Below are 22,700 nucleotides of genomic sequence, written 5' to 3' on the forward strand. Positions count from 1 at the left end.
AACATTACCTCTATAATATTTTTTTCCCATTTTTAATCTTCAGGTTTATGTTATCTCTCTCAATATTCAAATGTATGTCTCTTTTCTTAGAGTGCAATGTGCGGTAAAAGTACTATAAAGATTATTATATTAGGAGTTAGATTATATTTTATTCTATTTACTAAAAAAATAAGTAAATTAGTCCTTATATTTAGATCAAAAGGCACATTTGGTATATCAAATTTTAATAAAAAAAATCAATTTTAAATAGTGAAGGGGGCAAAATGCAATTTAATTCTTAGTACATAGACTTCTATGATATTTTTTACTTACAATGTATCTTACCATTACATCGAACACTCATTGATACTATTATTTTTCTTTTGCTTAATTTATTTATATATTTTAAACTTTTAACATATTAAAAAGTTTGACTACTCAAAATAATTTCTCTTCCTAAAGATTAGTAACTACAAAACTTTGGAAAGAGAGTGTATTGTCCCTTTCTTTGATCTTTATTAAAAGGGTGTAGGCATGTGCTGGAAATCATATTTCATGAATTTTGATAGATTTGTGTATTTTTATTACGTTTATATTTTTATATATTTTTATGTGCTTAAGTGGTATTTAATGTATAATATATTTATTTCGATTGAATTTTAATTCGATTGGCATAAGCATTCTTGACAATGTAGAAGGATGTGTGTTCTAGTGCGCTGAAGCACATTTCCTTCTATTTATGAGTAATTCTAGATATAGTTTTAAAAAGAACATATATAATTAGAACTTATAATAAGATTATTCAAAAAATATATAATATATTTATAATTTTTTAAAAAATAATATTTATTATCATCATTATTACGAATAATACATACTTGAATAAACCATAATCAAAATAAAATATTACACGACAAAATTAAATTAACATTAGAATATATATGAAGAAAATCCAAATGATAATATTTGAGCCTGAAGAGAAGTTTCAGCTTTTGTCAAGATTGTCAATTTCTCATTGACATATATATATCTATTTTAATATGTTGAGAATATGTGGGTAAAAGTATATTAAGAGTCAGATTCCATTTTGTCTTATCTACTAAGAAAATGGGTAAATTAGTCTTTATACATTAGATTAAAGAGCAAATTGTATTGTTAAAAACTGGCGTAGCTGACAGAATAACTACTACTTTATGCCGACATACAATAACCGATTTTTAATAGAAGAAATGGATGGAATTTTTAACAAAAGACCAATTTAGTCTTTAATCTAACGTACATTGACTAATATGTCTATTTTTTAAGTAAAAAGACAAAATACAATCTAATTTTTAACTAAAAAGAATAAAATACAATCTAACTCCTAATATAAGGGCATCCAAAATAATTTTATCTAATCTATATATTCATATCATATTTCAATTAACTTTGTGATTTCTTAATTTGCCAAATATAAATTTGGTAAGTGTACTAGAAAAGTTTCCATTGGCATATATATTGTGGTGTTGAGTTGAGTGTGGTCATGTTATCCATAATAACAACATTCCCCAGTCCCGACCACTAAAAATGACACTATTCCAGCATGTTTACACCCCAACAGGAACAGCTAGACATGCCATCTTAGAGCCGCCTTGGACCCACCAATTTTGCTCACTTATGTGCCTTTGCACTTAATAATATAATTCGAAAAAAGGCCACATGGCTCACACCCAACAAATGAAAAAGAAAAAGCAATTGTTTTAGTGAGTTGTATTTATTTTTGTATTGTTTTTTAATATTTATTTTTGTATTGTTTTTTAATATTTTTTTCAAAAATTATGTATCTTAATTAATTTTTAAAATGCTTTTTTTAAATATTAAATGGTATTTACATTTATAAGTGTCGAGATATTTATAAATATTTTCATTCACCCTCAATATCATCTGACTTTTTTTCAAAATAATATTTTCAAAATAAGGTTGACTTACAATCGAAATCACATGGTATAGTCAAAGTAATAATAAAATGAAATATCATATTGTGAAGTATTTTGAGAATCAAATCCCTCGATGAGAATAAATGGAGTTGTTAAAATCAAGTAATGCACATACATTGGTTCTCTATGTTGAGAGAGTTATGTGAGCAATGCTTGTGATAATAGTGTCCCTGCTTTTGGCACTATGTAAGTCACATGACTTCTCTTATTTAGTGTTTACAATCTTTTGAAGCAAAATATTGGGACTGTAATCCTTGATAATATTTTAGACATGTGATAACCCATATTTGAAGACTGATCCATTTGAAGTAACATGTAACATTCTAAATTTTCGGTATAGTAAACTTTATTGTTTCGAGAGTGCGCATAGTGAAAATCTAAAGAAAAATTAAAATAGGTTATCAAATGTATATCCCTATTGAGTTAATTTGATATTTATAGAAGAAAAATTAGCGAGTATGAGCGGGAACTTGAAATATTGGAATAGGATTAAATTGAAAGAGCTGAAAAAATGAAAGGATTAATGTGAAATGTAACACCCCAAAACCCGGCTTAGAAGTTTCGATTAGATTTTGGAGGTCACATTGGTCACCGAAATGGCTCAAAACAAAACATTGATTTAAATAATAAAATTCGTTTCGAAAAACATTTTTACTCACAACTTACTGAAACTGAAAATGAACTTTACCAAAATGTTTTGCAAACATTGAACTTATTTTTCATTTAAAACTTATTTGGAACCAAACTCGCAATGGATTAAACATGTTTGCAACCAAAACGAACTTGAAAAAAAATCATTAACTGAAACTTTAGTTCAAAATTTGTAACATAACAAAATACTTTACATACCTTGATCGAAAATCGTAAACTTATTGTTAAAAACCTGACCAATTGCAAAGGAAAAGTTTCAATCTCGAAGTTTATGATCATGCACATAATTTGCAAAATAAGTCAAACCAAAATCCCAGAGTTTTTACCAACATCCAAAGTCCAAATAAAACATATACCACAGTCCACAAAAATTTATTTACAGTCTGAATGAAGACAGTTTATCAAGATTTACAAAAAAAATTTATTAAAAACCAAACTGAATTGAGACATTCTGAGACGTTTGATTTGTCGAATCCAACTTCTAATCTTAAGGGTTACCTAAAAAGGAGAAAAACTAAAGGATAAGCTACGAAAACTCAGTGTGAGGCTTAAACATACGTAACTAAACGATATCAAAACAATCAAACAGTTCAATGACAAATAATTGAACCCTTATATAAAAGTTAGATATAACCATATTCAAATTTCACATCGAATTTAACACATTAATTTAAATTATCTCTAAACATATATGCAAATCATATTCAAATGCAAAATGTCATCAAACCCCATTTAACCAGCCTCTACACACTGTCTTCAACCATCGTCACACACCAAATAAGGGTATACTTGACCTTTTCCAAACTCTACACACTAGTTTTTGGGTTATGGTGGACCCATCCAACCAAATCATTCCATAAAGTGGTCATATGCCACATGTTTGTTATGCAGTCAAGCTGTTAATGTAAATGCGGTTCTACCGCTATAACATAATAGTAATGTAGTTTAATTGTCAAATCGAACTTCCTACTCTTCATATTCATATCCCAACCATAATGCAATGCAAGTATTATGCACACAGATTTATAGAATCTTATATGCTCATCTTCAAATTCCATAACCAATAATCACACAAACAAATGGTTCAGACTAGCGGAATTAGAATCTGACAAACTAGTATTCAATTACAAAGTAACGGATATGATAGTTTGACCTTTTTCATTATCACATTCAACCATTTCCGTATTCCAGATTAAGATACCACAAAATTTGATCATGGGGACGCATATACATATATATACAAATTCATAACGTATCCATTAGTACAACGCTCACCTTAGTCAACCAACAATCAACATTCATGTCTAAAATATTTCTAAAGAGCTCTAAACAAGTAAGGGATTACTCATGAGACAAAACAAAACAATTAAGGAAATATAAATAAAATTGCAAAAACTGGACCACACGGTTGTGTGGCTAAGTCGCGTAAGAAGGTCCAGACGTGAGACATGGGTACAAGTCCGTACGGCTGAGAGACATGCCCATGTGACTGGGTTACACGGTTGTGTGTCCAGACCGTGTAACTTTTTATGCCTGTGTGACAAATTTACACATTTATGAAGCAGGGAAGACACGACTGTGCGGCTGAGGGAGATGCCTATGTAACTGAGAGACAGTCCATGTCTGACCGACAATTTTCCCAACAGGGGTCACACGATCGTGTGGCCAGCCCGTGTGACTCACCCCATACAGTGTGAATAAAAAATTTACCTAATTTCTTAAGCAGCACACGGTCGTGTGAACCACCCGTGTAAGTAACACACCCATGTGGTTCATAAACCACCCCAAAATCTACTGTAAAACAAGAATCAAATCTCAAAACCAACCTCCAATTACATATGTTCAAGTAAACACACCTTAGAAGTGATTCCCAAACACCTACGAATGACCGGATCGCCTTTATGCTACCAATCTGAAAACTCTGAAATTTTGGGAGAGAAAAAGGGATTGACGTGAGAGACATAGTGGAAAACATGAGAAACTTTTGAGAAATTTTCTTGATTCAAAAATTAAATTAAAATAAATAAAATAAAATTTAATGAAATTCTAACCTATAATATTTCCCAAATTTGAAATAAAAAAATTAACTCCTTCAAGCATACACGAAGACTTGAACATGACACCTAAGGGTAAGCTAACACACACCTTACCACCAAACCAGCAAACTCATTCTATTTCTAAATCGCAAAGAAAAACATAAAAATCTAACTAAAACCACTGGCTCATCCTATAAGCCTTAATACTTCTATCCCAAATTCCGGGGTGTTACATGAAAATTTTCCAGATAAGAAAAGATGGGTTAATAATGAATATTTGGTAGGAAAATGATATGGAATATTATTTTTATGAAGGAAGTCATGATTGTACCGAATCGAATAAAAGTGAAAAGTATAATGACTAAATTGTAAATTTTCCATTAAAAGCAATTTTTGCATGAAAAATTAATAATTATACTAAGTGATTAGGGGCTAAAGAGTAATTTTTCTATAAAATGGGTATTTTGATAATTTTACATGAAATTATGTTGTGGATATATTAATGTAGAGTTATTAAATACTAGGGATCAATTATGACAATTGAATGAGAATAAAAAATCAAAGATTAAATGTGGACCACATTTTTAGATAGACTTTGACCATTGACTTTGACCAAGATTTTAAGGGAACTAAAAAGGGGGGAAATAACAGATTTTTCTCATCTCTTCCCTCTACTTAGTCAAACATTATGGGAAAAGAGGGTAAAATCTCTCTTTTGTTATTTTGTTTCTTTCTCTATCCAAATTCAAGCCAAAATTTCACCTGTTCACCTTGATTTTCACTAAAATCAACTTGGAAACCCACTTTCGAACTTGTTTCCATCGTCATCTTTCCCATTTAACCTAGGGTTTAAAATGGGTAGTGAGTGAAAGCTTATCTAGTAAGAGAAAACTTCAATCAAAGTAAGAATTCATGTTTTCATCATCTTCACCTTAGTTATTTGAGGTTTTTTATATGAGAAAGTTGCTTGAGTATGTGTATTGATATATATATTATGTGTGTTTATTAAGAAAATATGATTTGGTGGAGAAAAGGATTCCAAGAAAAGGATTAAGGAGATTCAAGTGTTGAAAAAGATTAGAGAAGTACTATTTTGAGCCTTAGGTCATCTAAAAAGTAAATTGTTGGAAATAACCCGGTTTGAAAACTGTTTTATTACATAGCGAAAAATTAAAATTTAAAAAATGACTTGGTTTGTGATATTTATAGCAATAAACCTTAGACCAAAATCAACTTGTGTTTCGGATAGCTGGACCTCTTTCATTCGCGACTTTCAACCAAACAATCTTCTCTGACATTTTTGTACCATGAACTGCTTTGAGTGTAGGCTCAAACCAATTGAATGAAAATACAGAACTAGAAATAGTTTTCTTTTCTTTTGAGGTGAAAACAAAAATTGTTTTCTTAAATAGAAACCAGTAGAATTGTTATTCCAAAAAAATAGATTTAATAGTTGAGAATAAATTCTCTCTATTTTTCAGAAGAATAACAATATCTTAAAGTTGTGTTTATAGCTTCAGTAGTATCATCTATTTATAGGAAGAGAAGGTAAAAACCTTATTGAATTCTAGAAGCTTATTTCAACTAGAAAAATGAACTCATTATCTAATTAGGAATATAGGTGGCGATAGCCCTAATTAACATTAACTAGGGTTAGTCATCCACCCTATTAACATAAAGGACTTTTGGGCATCTTCTATATTGGGTCCAATTACCAATACTTTCCTGGTTTTTAACTCAATACTTTATAATTTGATCCAACCCAATATTTGTTTTTCTATTTCCATAAAATAAACTTCAATATTTATATTAAACAATTTTCTCATCCCAATTTTACCTTTGATAAAATTATGAAGATTTTATCCCTAATAAAGTTTTGAGAAAAATATATTTGATATTTAACAGTTCAACTTGTTCACTATGATCAAATAGTTTATTTTCATTTTTGGGCTTTAAAATAGCTAAAAAATATAAACTCATTCTTCCAATCATATTTTAGAAATTCATGTTTATTTGCAAATGAATAATTTCTCATTTCCATTTCCATTTCCATTTTGAGAAAACCACATTCATTTCCAAATGATTCCATTTCTCCATTTTGGAAAACATCAACCATTTCTAAATGTTTTACATTTCTTCATTTTTATTCATTCTGTTCTTTTTTATTCAAACACACAATTCATTTCTGGTTCAATAAGTTAGCGAAGGGACTAATTGGACATATGTAATTGAGGCTCAAATGATTTATAATTAAGTTCTAGCTTTTCGCCTATTAATTATAAACTCATTTAGTCACGAAGTCATTTCACTATAGTATTGTGATTGAGCTCTCCCTAACAACATACTATTACGAAAGCAACTCGATTAGTACTCGTCCAACGCTTTTGTCATAAGTGTGTTACCCTCATAGGATATCCTTAATCTTTTTGGGATAATATTTGTTCTCCTAATATAATCTTATTTTATATCATGGTAACCATTACATCTTCTTTCATGAAAAGTCAATTACTATCAAATAGTAATCAAATTATTCATCACAAAGAAGAAAGATTCATGGCCACGTTTACTTTTCATCAACCATGTAATACCAATGAGAGGATATCATTTACCCATGTCTTAGACAATGAATTCCACTATTGTGAAAGACGCTACATACTATAGAAGTTGTACACCCAACGCACCAGCTTTTGGTTCCTTATCTATTCGAACTCAGGCTTTTACTTATATCAAAGTGTATGAGTCACGCATATATAGCCTGCCATCCATTCAGGATTTAGGTATGTCGCACTTTGAACATCACAAGTGAATAAATCCATAAACAAATCCAAGATCTATTCTTCTTGGGTCTAGTTTTACGTATTGTTAGTCCAGTCTGATGTACTGCCAGTCTAGTCAGTCACATCTATGCCTCTATCTTCTAGGAATCATCTACTCTGATGCCCAAGACAAAGTGTCTACCCAATTGGACTTGATAGACGACATATTAGTTTTTCAATTGGTTTGCTCCTTTTCGATTAGACTAAGGACATGTTTAGGTTTGTTTACTAATATAAGTTGTCTTTCTGTATTACGATCCTACCACATAATACTGCTTAGTATTAGTTAAACACTAGACAACTAGTGAACAACATTTGCTTTCCTTTTGCTTTACATGCAAAAACCACGTGAGGACAATAAACAAAGTATTAATGTAATTCATAAATAATTTTATTAACCAATCTGTTCGAAAAATTACAACTGTACTTAGACGAAAATACTACACTTAGAGTACCAGATCCAACATAAATACCCTTAGATTTTCGAACTTTTCCTTCAATAATATAATAATGAGTTGTGATTAATTAAGGGAATAAATAGTTAAAGTGGAAAATATGTGTTGAAAACTTGAAACCATGGTTAAAGTGTTAAAAAGGGAAAGTAAATTTTCCCTCATATGGTTCAATGAATCTTGGACTAAATTTTCCTTTCCTCTCAAATTGAATAATTATTTTTACAAAGGGACAACTTTAAAAAGACCTCGCATTGTACTCAATCTCTTTTATTTTTAGATCAACATAAGACTTTCGTCTATCATAAGCAAGCTTCAAACAATCCTTGACAACCTTCACTTTTTCCTCAATCATTTGATTAAATCAAGTTCAACCAGTTTGTTCTTACCCAACTCTATCCAACATAGAAGAGTCCTACACTTCCTACCATATAAAGCCTCAAAAGACGCCTTCTTGATGCTCGATTGATAGCTATTTTTATAAGAAAACTCGACTAGAGGTAGAAACTTCTCCCAATTACCTTCGAACTTGATCACATAACTCCTCAACATATCCTATAAAATCTAGATCACTTGCTTAGATTTCCCATCAATTTACTAGTGGAAAGCGGTGTTGAAATTCACTCTAATGCCTAAAACTTTATGCAACATTTCTTAAAATCTAAATGTAAACCTAGGGTATCTGTTAGAAATGATGGAAATGGGCACACCATAAAGTCTCATTATTTTTTAAAATAAAGATTAACAAGCCTCTCTAGGGAGTAGTCAACTTGGTCAATCTATCTACAATTACCTGAATTGAATCTTTCTTCTTTGAGGTGAGCAATAATCCAACCACAAAGTCCATAGTGATACACTCACATTTCCATTCAAGAGTTGTGGTAGGTTGCAACAATCCCAAGGCACTTGATGTTCTACCTTTACTTGCTGACAAGTTAGGCACCTCGATACAAATTCAGTGATATCCTTTTTTATGTTCGACTCGGTAAGTCCTTTAACTTATAAACCAATTTCTCTTTGCCCTTAGAAAGTTGACTATTATTCTCCAATGATGACTTTTCTTATGGTTTTGGCACACTAGCCTTAGGCTAAGATTTTTTTTCCTTTGCACAAGAAGCCATTAACTATAGTTGTCTAAAGTAGTGAAGCTTGTAATATGTGAATTAATCCGAGAAGAATTTTTAGGAATCGAGCAAGAAACTGGATCTGGAGTTAGTTTAATAGCACATTTGTTGGAAAACTGATCAATCCTTCCGCAAGTAAAACAAAGAGAATTGAGACCTTTACACACAATAGATTGTTTGTATCCCTTAACAGTCACAAAACAAGGAAGGGGCTTGTTGAGATTAAGTTGAATACATAAATAAGCGTAATGCCCTCTTTTACCTACGATCATATGATTATCAATGCGCAAAAGAGGGCCAATACCTTTGTCGATTTTCCTAAGAATATTGAGGACAAAAATATTCAACAGGAAGATCTAGGAGATGTAGCCACACAACAACATAGGAATTTGTAGTAGTAGAAGCTCGAAGATTTGGTTTCCATTTAGAAACTATGAGGAAATGACCTTCGATAAGCGATGGTCCGTTCTTACTACATGTTCATAATCACTTTTCTCACTTAAGGAGACAATGAAGTAATCAAAGCCTAAATCAGTAAAAAGAATTTTACCTGTCGGTTGCCATAAAGAGTTTAGGCAGCTTGAGACAAAATGATATCCCATTGATTTGCCAAAGAATTTAATGATAAGAGGTCTCGATCATTTATTTCTTATTCTGATTTTTTTCATCCTTAGAGAAAGTGATTTTATATTCTCAGAATTTGATTATTGAGAGTCATCAAGGGAGTCCTTTAGAAGTAGATCCTCATAAAATTCTTCATCATCAATGGCCATCTCTTGATTAAAAATATCATTAAGAGGTTGTTGAGAATGGAGGGAATCTTTATAAGAGAGAGTAGTTTTAGGAGAGGGCTTTTTAATACACTTATTACTCTTAGCTAGAGCATCTTCTTCCTTTGTAGTGAGACTTACCAGAGATTATAAAAAGACTTTGTTAAGTTTGATGTTTCTTATATTTTGTGCGAACATTAATTTGATTATTTCGAGAAATATCACTAAAGTTTGAACTTGGAATAAACATTAGGTTTTTTCATTAAGAAATTTGGGCTAAAGCATTGAGACATAACATATTGTGATACATGGAATATACTATTCAAATTCTAAGAGAAAATATCACCATGATTCATGCATTATGTTTCGAATTTAAGTGTTTATGGGCAATACGAACTAAGTGGAGAATGTTGGAACTGCTAAGTTGCAGTTATTGGTTCGTGGGGTTATTCCATGTTTCCCATTTTTGTTGCCTTCCACTTCCATGTTGTTTGTGTGATAGTGGGGCATGTGATTGGTGGTTTTTTATGAGGAACCACCATTATAAATACCTACTTGCATAATGCCCCTAAGCACCAAAAAAAAAAACAATTCCATCTAGTGAGGTTTACTGAATTGCTTAGAAGACTTTAGCAATTTTCGTGTTTTTGTATAGCTAAATTCGACATCCTAGGCGGTTGTTTAACGCGCTCGCTAATAGCGCTACAACATCTAGATTTTGACATTTGATTCGGACAATGACCGAGGATATTTATATTCAATCTTTTCCTCTACACTTTAACGTTTAAACCATAATTTATGCTTATAATTTTAGGAAAGGGGCTTTTAATACACTTATTACTCTTAGCTAGAGCATCTTCTTCCTCTACAGTGAGACTTATTAGAGTGAGAAAGCACTTTTTAATCCCTTTAATTTACATTAAATTTTGTACCATGTATGCTTCCATATTTGTACAGTGTATATATGTGAATATATAGATATATATAAAAGGAGGTACCCAAAAATATCTCGAAGACATGTCATGACAAGTTCATCGAGAAAAAAACTTAAGCGGAAGAAAGAGATGAATGAATTACTTTTTTAACAATTGAATATTTATTTTCAAAGTTTTACATTATCTTTGTTTCAATTATTTTAATATTAAAAATATTTATTATATGTAATTTTATTTTGAGTGATTGAGTTTTAACTCAATTTGTATAGGTATTATTACCATTGAAGAATGACTTGAGTTCGAATGCGTTGAAGTGTATTATCCTTTTATTTATGAATTGGAAAGGTTAATGAATAGTTTTAGGTGTCAAAAAAAATCTGAATAAATTTGTCAGAACAATTTATTTTGAGCATAATTTTTTTTAATTTAGTTATGTGATTGCTGATTTGCATCATAATAATTTGTCAACAATCATGAGTTATTTAATTCAATAATATTTTTAATTAATTATATAATGGTCATTTTGTATACATTGTTTTATTTAATAATATTTATTTCATAAAATTTATTAATAACTTTCCATGCCTTTCAAAAAAATTTTAAAAAAATTCCACGTCTTAGTAATCAATTATATACAGAAATAGTTTTTGCTTAAGATTTTAATAATAAATGTTGAAATCAAATAAAAAAACCAATTATTCATATTTATTAAAATTTTCTACACATATTTATTAAAAAATAGTTAATTAAGAATTTTTTTATTAATTGTTTTTAAACAATAAATAAAGTTTTAATTTCAAATTGCATTAAAATATTTACCATCTTAGATTTATAAACCCAATTCAATTCAGTGAGAACTTTCATTCACATTTTTTTCACCAATAACGTTCTTGGACTCCTGAATTTGGAGTATCCTACTTTCACACAATTCACAGGTGTTATATGGTTATAATAAAAACAACTCGACTTGGAATCTGACTCGGGGTCCGACTCAATATAATAAAGGGCTACAAACATACTAAAGAGGGGGCAACTTCTCTATTGATCTGAACCAAAACACCATCCATCTCTGATCTTGACCTCTGATCTTGACTTCTGTTGATACCATGTATCAATAACAGATTCAATAAACAATTGATATTTCACAATCAAAGGTGTAGTTCTGCTTGTAGTAGCGGTCCTTATATATCATATTAACAATTGAAATATGGTCGAAAGAAAAATTCTCTATTTAATAGGGCTTCTTCCTTGTAACTCTTTTTTCTTTCTCCATTATTATTGTTAATAGATTTCGTTTAATATCTTGTGCGACAAACATATATAGATTTATGGTTTTATATATAAGTGTTAAAAATTTTAAAATGTAAATGCAAAACATATTTTATTAATAATTTATTTTTAATATGAATTTAAATACAAAAAACCTTAAATTTTAAATTCATATTTAAATATAAATATAATATTGTATTGAAATTTTATTGATAATTAAATTTTATGCCCTATATGTTGAAAATTTATTTTACATAAATGCAATTCTATTAAAATTTTATTTATTATAATACAAACTATTAGGATTTTAAAAGTAAAATAATTATACTATTTTGTTCTATTTTCTTAATCACAAGATTTTGAAACCTTGCTATTTTATAACAAATAAACATACCATATTTTCTAATCAATACATATAATCAAGCTCGTGCATCGCGCGAATATACGAATTAATTTTATTAATACTAAAAATTTTATCATACATATATAAAAATAAATAATTAAACGTAAAATTTAAAAGTAATAATAAACCGTAGTTGTAAAGCAGTCTATACTTGAAGACAAGAAAACAGTTAAAAACAGAAAAAGAAAAAGTGAAACTCTAGCTGCTGGGCCCATCAGTTTGTTTGAGAGACCCACAAGCTGACTTGAAGATTGCCTTGGGTCCAATATGAATATTTTTTAATTTTTTAAAAAATTGATTAATTATTAATGTAGTATACGCGTGATTAATGTAGTTAATAAATATTAATTTTTTTATCTATCTTAAGGTGATTTGATAGATAACGCAAGTTCAATGGCTAAAAGGGGCGAAAAAATAAATAGAGGGCTAGAATGGTTTTTTTTATATAGTTAGAGGGTAAAATAAGTCATTATGCCTTTTTTTAAGCTTGCTCGTATTTTTTATGTTTGTTGAGAATTTAAGATTATGCTCAGGCATGATCATGGACTAGGTCGGGTTTGGGTTGATGCACAAATTTTGGCCTGAGCAAAAGAAATAGGCTTAAAATTCTGTCCAAGCTCAATCAACTTAGATAAAAAATGCTAAATCTGAATCTGATCCGGTGTGCCCTTATTAACTTTTTCTAAAATTATTTTTTATATTAAAACAAAATTAAAAATATATAATACATCAAATACATTAAAATATTAAAATAAATGTTTCTCAACAAATTGAAAATACATTAAAAAAATATTTATACTTAAATAACACTAAGATAATTGTAACTTAGCAAATAAATGCCTCTAAAATAGTAACAAAAATAACAATAAAACAAGAGTTATACAATATCCAAACAATAATAACAAAGTAATAGCAAAATAATAGCGAAATGGCAACAAAATAACAAAAAAAAAAGAAAGAAAATTTAGATTGATTCAAGTCCGGTCATGGCCAAGTCAAAAAATCCTACTTGAGACTCGACCCGTTTAGAAAATGAGCTTTATTTTTTGTTCAAACCCATTTTTTCAGGCCTATATTTTTATCCAAACTCTCTCACTTTTTAGGTGAGCCTTTGAATCTAAATGAGTGGCTCGACTAATGATCAGGTATTATTATACTTATATTTGTTTATTTAAAATTAGACGTGATTTTGTTTGTTCATTTAATTTAGGGGCAGCACTATAGAAAGTATGGTCCTTGCCTCTCAAAAAAGGGTAAATTTATGGTTTTGCCTCTAAAAAGTATAAATTTCAAGTTAATATGACGGTAAAATTGCATTATAATTTTTCAAATTTTGTAATTCAATTTAGAAAAAAAAATTCTAACTTTTGCCACTTATTAAAACTAAATGAACTTATTTATAAACATTAAACGAATATGTTTATGAACATGTTCATCCATTCATAAATAATAAACAAGTAAACCATAAATAAATATATTTATTATTCTTTTAGATATAAGATAATAAACATAAATATTAATAATTATATTATAAATAAATATAATAAACACCTAAAAATATTATTATTAATTATAAAAAATTTAAATTATTTATTGAATAAGCTTTAAATGAAAATAAGTGAACTTGTTACGGTTAATAATATATTATTATCTAGAAAAATCTAGTAAATTATAATTAATAATCAAATAATTGCATTGTAAAGAAGGGGCGAAGCTAGAAAAATTTTCAGGGAGTTGAAATTAAATTTTAACTTTTAATAGTTTATATCTTTATAATTTTTAAAGGATTAAATTCAATTTTTATAATTTTTAAGTGGGTCAAAGTGTAATTTTACCTTTACCAATTTAAATTTTTAAAATTTTTAAAGAGCCTAAATGAATAATTTTTCATTTTACGAGGGGCCGAGGCTCCTGCCAACCTCCTAGATACGTCACTGTGTAAAGACGTAAGTTTTGTATCTAAAATTATTTTTTTATAAAAAATATAACTATTTTTTAAGAATGTTTAGTAAAATAATATAATCCTATAATAGGGTTTCTAGTTAAAAGTCAAAATCGGTATCTCATGAAAATATAAATATATCATATGTTTATATAAATGATTTTTCTATTAATTAAATATATAAAAAAATTCATGTTGATTTATTTAACTTGATAAATGAACTTAAAAAAATAATATCTGGTCTCTAATCGCTCACTGAACTAATAATATATTCGTAATTGAAATTTTAAAATATTTAATAATCATGATTTTATTTTTATATAATTGTTGAAAATAAAATAAAAACAATTATCCGAAATGACTCAAAAGTTTGAATTCATTATTAAATTAATATTAAAATATTTTTTTATTAATATATATTTATTATAATTAAATTAAAATATAAATAAAATTTTAATTTTAATAAATAATAATTTAAACTCAACCCAAACGAATCTAACTAATCAAATTGAATGAATAATTTGGGAGTTGAATAAGTCTCCGAGCCAGCCATCATAAAACAAACAAAAATATAATGACAAATATAGTATTCAATATTTATATTTTTATCAATTTCATCTTTAGTTTTTTTAAATTAAATTTAATCGTTAATTTTGACTAAAATATTAAATTTTTAACTAGATTAGCGTGGCAGTCTGTGTATCAGTTTATGTGTATTTCATTCTAACATGATATTATTTATCTTATTTATCATATTCAGTGTTGTTTAAATTGGATTGAATCAACTGAACGAATCAAAAACTGACTAGGGTATTGGTTTATTGAGAGGTTAAAAATTGGTTGACCCACAACCTGGTACAAATCGATTGAACTAAGCTAGAAAAACCAATTAAATCGGCGACTGAATCAATTGATCTAGTTTATATATATTATAATTTTTTCACGCTTTTTAAATTTTTAATAATTTGTTTTCTTTGAATCACCCAGACCGATTGAGTCAGTTGGACTAAAAATCGGTAGTCTGATTAATTTGACCACCAATTAAATCCCAAAAACATTAGTCACGTCAATAAATAATTTAAAAAATATAAAAAACGAACCATGACGTGTAGTCAGATTGTCATGTGGCTACCATGTTAAAAAAAAATTTTTAGTCAATATTTTTGTTAAAAATAAATTTGATTAATTAAAAAAAATAGGACTAAATTTAACTTAAAAATATAAGAACCAAATTGAAAAAAATGTAAATGTTGAGAATAAAATTAATGATTATACCAAAGAAAATAACATAGCGTAAGTAAGGTAGAGTCAGCGTAGAACAGTTTGAGATTTTGACCAATTCGCCCAATTTACGTTCTCCATGTTTCTCAAGTCCAACTTGCGTCACTCGACAGACATTGATTGGACAAATACTACAACTTTTTTTTTTTATAATTTTAAAATTATAAAAAAAAGTACGTTCTTACTCGGCGGGGGATGGCAATTGGGTGAACTTTCAGTACCTCTTTCTTTGAAATTCTACGCTTTCACAACTTCTCCATTTACTTCTTCGGTTGGGCATATGCTGGTAAGATAACATTTTCATTTTTTTTTTGTAATTTATAGTTTTACATTTTGAATGTTGGAGTTGAATAATTATAATCAGGAGAAGCTGAAGAATGGGCGGGATTTGTTCGAGGAGCGGTATCAGAGATGATGGAGTTGGAAATGCCTATGGGGGTGGTGATTTCAACAATAATTATCAGACCAAGGCTGTTCCTGAAAATAGCTTGATGAATCCACCTCAAGTGACGGAAATCATGGAGAAGAGAATCGAAGAACCCACCGATGATTTCTACGATGGAATTCCCCGTTTTACAAGGGGCATGTCTCAGAAATCTAGATCAGTTAGGTCCACCCAGGCTGCTGTTGCTAAGGTAATCTTCAAATTCACCCCCCTTTTTGTTTAACACTTCCTCCTTTTGCTTTCGTTTTAAACTACACCAGTCACAAGACTTGAATGTTACTTCCTTAGGTGGTATTTTCATTAGCGACTTTATCAACGATCCTACTCTTAACATTGCAGGTTTCAGAGGTGGGTTCACGTTTAGGCAAAGCTGGTTCAGTTGGACTTGGAAAAGCAGTGGAGGTATTGGATACTCTAGGAAGTAGCATGACAAGTTTAAATCCTAACGCTGGGTTTGCTTCTGGAGTGGCAACTAAAGGCAATGAACTCTCAATATTAGCCTTTGAGGTAGCAAACACGATTGTGAAGGGTTCAAATCTTATGCAATCCCTTTCTAGAAGAAACGTAAGGCATTTAAAAGAAGTAGTACTTGCCACTAATGGTGTTCAAAATTTAATATCTAAAGATATGGATGAACTCTTAAGAATTGTCGCAGTTGACAAAAGGTAAATATGGTATCAACTACCCATGACACTACTTTCAACTAATCGTGTTGCCTTTTGGTGGCTCTCCTTTTAGTATTTAGCTGCATGGTCTTCTTAAAAACCTACCAACTCATGCTCAAATTTTTTCTTAAGAATCTGTTTACCTCAATATCTGCAGGGAAGAATTGAAAATTTTTTCAGGAGAAGTAGTTCGTTTTGGAAACCGTTCAAAGGATCGTCAATGGCATAGCTTGGAACGTTATTTTGAGAAGTAATGCATGTTATATGGTAGTTCAGTGAATATTGTTTCCAATGTGCTAATGTGCTTCGTTTAAGTGATGCATTATTTTCATTTTCCAGAATCAGCAGAGAACTTTCTCCTCAGAAACAACTGAAGGAAGAAGCAGAATTACTGGTGGAGCAATTGATGATTTCAGTTCAATATACCGCTGTAAGTTTTATGCTTCACATGTCACCGAGTACTAATATATTGTGCAAAAATTTGTATTTCTATTGAGTTCTCTTGGTTTTCTTTTATATTCAAAGACTTCAAACCATCATATTCTTGTAAGGACTTGAGTGTCTAGGTTGGGAACTTCAAAATTGACTATCAAACAACTGCAAGAAATAAATCTAAAACCTAATATCACAGGCATTGAAACATCTTCAAATGATTCTGTTACAGCAAATTTGGAATTTGCCAAAAATACAAGACTCAAACAAGTAAAATGATCCATTTCCTAGCTCACTAGCAGTTTGAAAATTTAAGAGATTTGATGATGATCCCTATAATATACTAATAAACCCTACATTAGATAATGTCCTTATTTTAGGTGCCCCTGTTGTATTCAATCTTTTATTTCCTTAATTATGATCTGCATCACATGTTTAGCTGTAAACCTTGATGTATTAGGAGCCAACATATCATAGTTGCTTTTCGTTTGGTGATCTTTGCAATGTATTATCTTTTGGGACTTCAGTATAGTAGATTGAAAACGATAAGGAGGTTGAAAAGAACTGCTTTTTGTGTTGCAGGAACTATACCAGGAATTACAGATTCTGGACAAATTTGAGCAAGATTACTTGCGTAAGCGTCAAGAGGAAGATAATTCTGCTGGCACTCAGAAAGGTGACTTCTACATCTCCTTCAGTTGCATATATATAATTTCTTTAAGTCGCACTTGATTTGAGATGTTGCTTTAGTTGTAACCTAAGCAATTGAAGATCAAGAAGTATTGTGCTTTCTATTTTGGTTCAATTATTTGCAAGGAAGGCCTCATAATTGAGTTATTATTAGAAAATATGGATAAAATAAGATGTGTTACAGGGATAGTATTGATAAGAGCTTCCATGTTGGAGATTTTTGTAAAATGATCATGGAAGATGGTATGCCATGAGATGAATGCTGCTGGAATAAATATGTTGAAATGAGTTTGTGGTCATAGAAGAAAAGGCAATTAAAAGATAGTCATTCATAAATTAAGAACAAGCTAAGAGGATGATATTTTAGTCTTCTAGATAGTACTTTTCAAAAACAAAGGAGTTCCCTTATTGATGCGGCACAATCTTGGACATGATTGAAAAAGCTACATGTCAATACAAGTAGAAGGTGGGTCAACCATGGTTTCCTTTGCACTTTCTTTTATTCCACTCAAAGCTAGCTTCCTTTGTTGTTGGGCCTTCTCATATCTTAGAACTAGCTTAAAATGATGAGGAGAGGCAATTAAAAAGATAGTCACTCGTTAACTGAGAACAAGATAAGAGAATGATGTTTTATTCTTTTAGATAGGACTTTCAAAATAAAGGAGTTCCCTTACTGATGTTGCAAAATCATGGTTTTCTTTGCTCTTTCTTTTTTCCCTGAAAACTAGCTTCCTTTGTTGTTGGGACTTCTCAAAAGTGAGAACTGATATAATAAAGATGAAGAGAAGTTGAGAAAGAGAGATGAAGTAGTTAACCTCTAACTTGTTTGTAGGAATATATTAATATTTGGATTTGGAATTTTTTGTAGTAACAATAATATTCAGCTTGGGAGAAGTTGTGTAGAACTCGGGAGAAGCTTGTATAGGATTGGAACTGTTTCTCTGCTAACTACTAAATATTCAGCTTGTATAATTTTTCTGTGATATGCAGGTGACAGCCTTGCTATCTTGAAGGCTGATCTGAAAAGCCAAAGAAAGCAAGTAAGAAATTTAAAGAAAAAGTCACTTTGGTCCAGAAGTTTGGAAGAGGTAGATGCAGTTTACTTTTTCAATTTGACCTTTATTTTCTTTGATGGTACTTTTTCCATATATCCTCTCTTATAACTAATACTTCTTCCTATTGGAAAAGCAGAACACTGAAAACAGAGGATAGAAAGAATTTCTGTAAAAGAGAACAGAAAGAAATTCACTTATTGAGGAATTCTAGGCCACTCATATAAAAGAAACTATCCTATTTTAATGCTTAGAATATGACAAATTGCTAGAAATCAGGTAGCAGGAAATCAGGAAATGATCCTAAGTAATCAAGTAAAATAAAAATAAAATAATATCCCTAAACAAACTCCTAGAAATCTGGAATTGATGAGCTGTCAACAAAAACACAATTGCCTAATGAGTTAGTTTACTGAAATGTTAACTGTCGAGCAAAATGTGATGTTGCTACTTGTTCAGACTATAATTTTTGGTTGCAGGTCATGGAGAAACTTGTTGATATTGTCCATTACTTAATCTTGGAGATCCACTGTGCCTTTGGTAGTAATGGTATGTACTCATTCAATTAATATTCCTATTTTTTAAGTTTTGAATATTTAAGTCATGCAAGAGCATGATTGATTCCACTTAGTTAGGTGATCTCAAAGTGATAAGGTGCAGTGCAAATCATGCAGAGCACCTTAGTTGCTTATCTTTTGTGCCTAGGCACATCTTTCATTCAAGGCAATAGGTGACCAAAAAGCATGCCCAACTTCAGTGTCCTTTGATTTCTTTATCTTTTAATTTCTTTTATTAGGTTCTCTTTCGATAGTTACAAACAAAAGAAAAAAAATTCTGGCCATTTACAAGAATAAAGGGTTGAGTAATGTACCTGATGCAAAAGAAGGAATTGAAAGAAACTTGGTACATATTTACTAAGTTATTTACTTTTAAGCTTATCAGACATGATATGTATGATTTCTTCTTGTATATATTTACCTTCTAGAAATTAGCGCTTTACTTCAATGATATTTTCCCCTTCATTGGAATTTTATAGAGTATCAAAAATCACCTGAAGGATCTGAGAGCGGTCACCAAAGATTGGGGCCTGCTGGCCTTGCTTTGCACTATGCAAATATAATTATGCAAGTTGATACTCTTGTGAGTTTGTCTTCTCTGTTTTTTTTTCTCTTGCATGTTTATGTGTTTGACATTGATTCTTCCATGTTTCTTTTATTTTTATATTCTAAATTTTGCTGAAGATAAGTAATTGAAACTACACCCTATGTGTATGCTACATCTGACATGTCATGCATTCTAATATTGCCTTTAATTAAACAGACCACAGGTAAAAAGAAAACAAGCATGGGCAGAAAATTGTCTATGCGTTAGAGAGATACAAACATGCATGTGCATGTTTACATACACATGCATGTGTGAGCATGCTTGCCTGCTATTGCACGAGGATAAATAAGTATGCATGGGAAATGTGTCTTATCCTAAGTGACTTATAGAATGGTTGTCCTTTTTCTAATCTAAGTTTTAGTAAATACAACAATACATCAAATTCGAGAAAAATAAATGAGCAGCTTGTTCTTGTGCTTGCTTTTATCTTGAGTCACTCGAATGTTTCATTCAAATTCTGGATAGTGCCTTGACTTGGGTATCAATGGGATTACATTAATAGTTTTATTAGATTTCTTTTACATATTAAATATGATGAACTGGTTTTATTTAGTTTGTCTTAGAAAAAGCAAATATCCCATTTTTTACCTGGTCTTTTTGATTTTGCTTCAATAGATTTACGTTTTCAAAACTTCTCTTATCCTTATGTTCATCAGGTTGCTCGATCAAGTTCTATTCCTGCAAATACAAGGGAGGCATTATACCAGAACTTGCCACCCTCCATAAAATCAGCTCTACGCCCGAAATTACGATCTTTTCATGTCAAAGAAGAGGTAGTCTATGGTTTGTCAATTTCTGTTTTTGTAGGGAAGATGCTGATTGTATCTAAAAACATAGTAATAATTTGAAAACCAAAAAGGATTGCTGGACGTTTCTTGATATTTATTACCAACCAAGCTGTGGTTTGTTTTGAACTTTCCAGTAACCCTTTTCTGTTTGTTTACCATCTAATCTGTTTGTATGGAATTCTGCAGCTTACTGTTACAGAAGTCAAAGATGAGATGGAGAAGACATTGCAGTGGCTTGTTCCACTTGCCGCTAACACAACCAAGTAAGATGGCCAACCTATTTTCTTCTTTCTGTACCAAGAATGATGATCAGCTATTTCACAAATAACAAGCTTCTGGCTTGTTTATCTTCTGCTTCTGCTTTTTTTTTTTAAATATTTTTTTTCCATTTTTATTTGTTAAGCCTTCTAACCCTCGTTGTTGCTTTGCACTTACACAGAGCCCATCATGGTTTTGGTTGGGTTGGGGAATGGGCAAATACAGGGTAATTATAGTTTTCCCCTTGTTCTCATGATTTTATTTTTTGGGTGCTAGAAATCTACAAATATGCCAAGTGAAAGAAGATTTTGACATTTGTTTTTTCACCTTTTTTTTTTTTTTTACATAGTTCTGAGCTCAACAAGAAGCCTTCAACTGGACCAGCAGATGTAATTCGGATTGAGACACTTCACCATGCTGATAAAGAGAAAACAGAAACCTATATTCTTGAACAACTATTGTGGCTCCATTATTTGGTCAACAAATCGAAGTCAAGTGTCGCTCTTGGCTTGAATACATCTACCAAAACCCAAGTTACATCTAGAGAGAAGAATAAGCAGCCCAAACCTGAGTCTTTCACTGCTCAAATTCCAGAAGAAGAGAAGTTGTTGCAGGATTTAACTATGAAAGTAGGAATCCAGGGGATTAGCCGAAGTCTGGATTTTGACTGTGAGAGGAGAAGATTGAGAAAGCATGATTGCCTAAGCAAGAGTACTGGTCACTCTCCTCCAAGAGTAAGCAAGGAAAAGGGGTTGACAAAAAGGCTTCCTTCCGGGGTTCCCATCATAGCTTATGGCATGTACAAAGAGAAAGCATTGGATGTTATCGATAGAGTTGACAGTCTCAGCTAATTCATTGAATGACGAGAGTACGGAAGAGAATACTGATGACATGAGCAGTGAGGTATTGGCATATAAATAATTTAGTTCCAGCAGTTAGTAGCATAAAAGAGATGTTCTGCACTGCGAATAGCATTCCAAAATTTTGGCTGAATCCATCAATCTTTACATTTGTTTGGCTAATCCGGTCCTCTTACTTAGGCTGCTATTGTGAAAGAGTATCTGCAGGGCATAGAAGGGGGGGGGGGTGTATGGCTTTTTACTTCCTGTACAGATTACAGATTACAGATTGTTAGGTCAGTTTTATCTTTTGGTAGAGATATTAGTATTACATAACCTAACCTCTTTTGTTTCTTCAAAGGTGCCCCTTGTGTTGTTCCTTTAGACTTAGGTAAATAATCAGCCATCTCTCTACACCTATGCCAACTTGATTATCCATAGAATTATATATACCTCATATGTGTAATTTATAAATTTAAATTATTAAGTATTTTCTATAATATATATTTCATAGGTGATTTTAATTAGACCTAACAACTTTGGATATGATACAATACATGATATATATGCAATATGAGAAAAATTAAAACCAAAACATGGAATTTTAGATTGGTAATTCCCATCTCATAATTTGATTTAGGCTTAATGCATCATTTAGTTCTTGAACTATATTGCATTACCCTGTTAGGTCTTTATTTTCTTTTTTGTTTTAAATCAAGTCCTAAATTTAAGG

The 22,700-nt window shown here is 30.5% G+C and overlaps 1 protein-coding gene across 1 annotated transcript; it reads left to right on the top strand.

Moving 5' to 3' along the window:
- Positions 1 to 15,772: 15,772 nt before the first annotated feature.
- Positions 15,773 to 22,464, top strand: LOC107955488 (protein PSK SIMULATOR 3). The gene is made up of 13 exons (XM_016891280.2): positions 15,773 to 15,920; positions 15,999 to 16,269; positions 16,419 to 16,744; positions 16,902 to 16,994; positions 17,084 to 17,174; positions 17,759 to 17,852; positions 18,857 to 18,954; positions 19,398 to 19,467; positions 19,955 to 20,058; positions 20,739 to 20,855; positions 21,057 to 21,133; positions 21,310 to 21,354; positions 21,478 to 22,464. Exons 2-13 carry the CDS (start codon positions 16,012 to 16,014, stop codon positions 21,977 to 21,979), a joined length of 1,875 nt encoding a protein of 624 aa, XP_016746769.1. The 5' UTR covers positions 15,773 to 15,920; positions 15,999 to 16,011; the 3' UTR covers positions 21,980 to 22,464.
- The last annotated feature ends 236 nt before the right edge of the window (positions 22,465 to 22,700 follow it).

The sequence above is a fragment of the Gossypium hirsutum genome, chromosome A07 (assembly GCF_007990345.1).
Source record: "Gossypium hirsutum isolate 1008001.06 chromosome A07, Gossypium_hirsutum_v2.1, whole genome shotgun sequence".
Lineage (NCBI taxonomy): Eukaryota > Viridiplantae > Streptophyta > Magnoliopsida > Malvales > Malvaceae > Gossypium > Gossypium hirsutum.